General features: G+C 41.2%; 1 protein-coding gene across 1 annotated transcript; it reads right to left on the minus strand.

The window, feature by feature from the left end:
* Positions 1-2,388: 2,388 nt before the first annotated feature.
* LOC118987882 (olfactory receptor 145-like) lies at positions 2,389-3,027 on the minus strand (the record flags this gene model as incomplete). Its single annotated transcript, XM_037047231.1, has 1 exon — positions 2,389-3,027. A coding segment is annotated over one exon (639 nt), but the record flags the coding sequence as incomplete, so codon positions are not given.
* Between the last annotated feature and the right edge of the window lie 3 nt (positions 3,028-3,030).

Here is a 3,030-nt window from a genome sequence, read left to right on the forward strand (position 1 = left end):
TATCACAGAGATAAGGACTGCGAGCATCTTCCCTTCCCAGGATGGAAAAGTTTACCAGACACAGGATCAAGTCAAGGAAAGTCATTTACGAAATAAGGGGAGCATACAAGGAAGGAAAAGGAGGAAGAAAAGTGTTTTCAATTTTGTTGCGACTTTTCTCTTTTTCACCCATTTAGATTCACAAGTAATTTACAAAATAGAGGGGAAAAAGATATAAAGGGAGGAGACAACACGACAACCAAAATGAAAGGTAATAATTTTTCCCAAGTGCTGGCCAAGAGCAGACCATGTGAATATGTTTATGCTGCCAGTGAGTGCAAATACACCTTCTAGAGGGAATTTACAATAAAATTCAAGAATCTTTGTCATTCAGTGATTCCCTAAGGATGTATCCTAATTAGGGAAAAATGGAAACATTTATTGAATAAGTGTAGTAAGCAAGTATTACTCATAATATGAAAAATAAAATAATATACAGTAGTAAAACATATGAATTAGATATAAAACATCCATATGAAGAAACTTGTCATAAAAATCAAGTTGGAGGCAAGAGATGAGAAAAAACAATTCTTGCTGTGAGCCGTGTTCTGGGCTGCACAGCAAGAGCTCAAAGCAAGAGCTGAGGCCCCCTTGGTTTCCCAGGATTCCTTTATCTCTCCCTCTTCTGGGCTACCCACCACCATTCACATACATGTTTCCTGCTTTTTATTCATTTCCTTATCACAGTAATCCTCCCCATTCCTTACTTATCTAATTAATTTTCAGTAACAAATACATGTTAAAGCAGCTTTTCTAAGACTTTGAAAACAAGGACAAGATCCTATGTATGTATCCACAGGTGCCATAATGCAAAGATTGTCTAAAAATATACAAGTTACAAGCAACTGTGATGGACTCAGTGGGAGGTATAGGAGGACTCAGAAAACTGGAGTAAAGGGGGATTTTTCTTTCACTGATTATTCTATGGGAAGCATTTCCAAAAACTCCTCACCTGAGGACATTGATGCATTGCTTTTAGAGTGAGAAGGAGGAGAGAGAGGAAGGGAGAGAGAGAACATTGCCATGAGAGAGAAACATCAATTGGTTGTTTCCTATATGTGCCTGGAGCAAAGATCAAATGTGCAACCTACGTATATGCCCCGATCAGGAGTCAAACCAGCGATCTTTTGGGTATGAGATGATATTCCAACCAACTGAGCCATACTGGCCAGGGCTCTTGGGTAACAATTTTAAATGGACATGTACTACCCAGTCAATACACAAATATATGTATTAAATGGAATGCAGAAATCATCTGATTGAGCATAATCATTTTTTCATAGAAGCAGGCATGAACACAGAAAGATAAAACAATTGTCCTAGGTTCATACGATAAATTCATGAAAGTGCCCATATACTACATGGCATAGGATCTAACAAGGATGAAAGGAAAACCTACTGAGTACTTAGCATTTAATTGTTTTAATAATTCTTCAACAAAGTTCTTAAAGACAAAAAGCATCAATGCTTAGAGACATCAAGCAAGTTGGTTAAGGGCACAGAGCTGCAGGGTAAAAGCTAAGAGCTCAGATTTGATCCCACCCTCCAATTCCTTAGTCTCTGCTCTTTCTGGGTCTTTTTGCTGCTCTGTTCCTCCCCCTGCCACAGTCACAAGAGTTCAATGCTGTCCATCTGCCTTGTGCTGTCTAAAGCACAATTCTCTCATTTCGCTCTCATTCTTTTGAATTTACTTTTACTGATCTGTACCATCTCAAAGGCAAAACTACATATCCATCCAAACTTCATTTTTCCAAATAGTAGAGCATTTTCCTAAAGAGAATCTTAAGTAAGAAGTCTTTTCACAGCATTTCACATGTTGTTTCACAAAAATATTTAAACTTACAGTTTTCTTTTAAACCAAAAGGCAACTCTATCTGCCTTGACACAGTACCACGAGGCTGTGGATTTACAAACCTGAGGCATAGAACTCTTCCACCCTTTACTGGAAAACATACCAGTCAGGGTCCCAGCAGAAAACAGATGACTCACTGAAACAAAGTAATTGAAAAATACACCCCTGACTGGTGTGGCTCAGTGTGTTGGGCCACCAAACTGAAAGGCTGCTGGTTTGATTCCCAGTCAGGACACATGCCTGGGTTGCGGATTCTGTCCCTGGTCAGGCCACTTACAAAAGGAAACTGATTGATGTTTCTCTCACACGACAGTGTTTCCTCACTTTCTCTTTCTCCCTCCCTTCCCCCCTCTCTAAAAATAAATAAAATCCTTTAAAACATAAAAATTAAAGGATGCTTAAGATGGGAAAGATAAACTTGTTTGAGAAAGAGTTACCACTTCCTCCATGTAACCACTGGAACCTGCATCACCTATGGAAGGAGGAATGTCCCTTCCCTAAGTATTGCCCCTTTCTTGGGAGAACAATGTTCTGCTCAAGGTTTTCTTCAGAGCAGCTTTGACATCCTTGTTCCTCAGACTGTAGATTAACGGGTTCAGCATGGGCACCACAGTGGTATAGAACAAGGAGGACACTTTTCCCTGGCTCATTGGTAGAAGAGAAGATGGCTTGAGATACATGAATGCCCCAGATCCAAAGAAAAGGGAAACCACAATTATGTGGGAGCCACAGGTGCTGAAGGCTTTGAACCTGCCCTCAGTGGAACGAATGTGGAGAATGCTGGAGAGGATGAGGGCATAAGAAATGAAGATGATAACAACGGGCACACCGATATCAATGCCCACAACCACGAAAACTACCAGCACATTCACATGGGTGCTGGTGCAAGAGAGCTCAAGAAGGGACAGGATGTCACACATGTAGTGGTCAACCAGGTGGTCAGCACAGAAGGTCAGTCTGACCATGCACACTGTGTGGGCCACGGCCCCCACAAACCCCATTGCATAGACACCCAATGAAAGACACAAGCAGACCAGGGGGGACATTGTGGCTGTGTACATCAATGGGTGACAGATGGTGATATGCCGGTCATATGCCATTGCTGACAGGATAAAGGGCTTGGAAACAACCAGAAAAAG

This window comes from Sturnira hondurensis, unplaced genomic scaffold, assembly GCF_014824575.4.
Source record: "Sturnira hondurensis isolate 20B ecotype Veracruz unplaced genomic scaffold, ASM1482457v3 Scaffold0005338, whole genome shotgun sequence".
NCBI lineage: Eukaryota > Metazoa > Chordata > Mammalia > Chiroptera > Phyllostomidae > Sturnira > Sturnira hondurensis.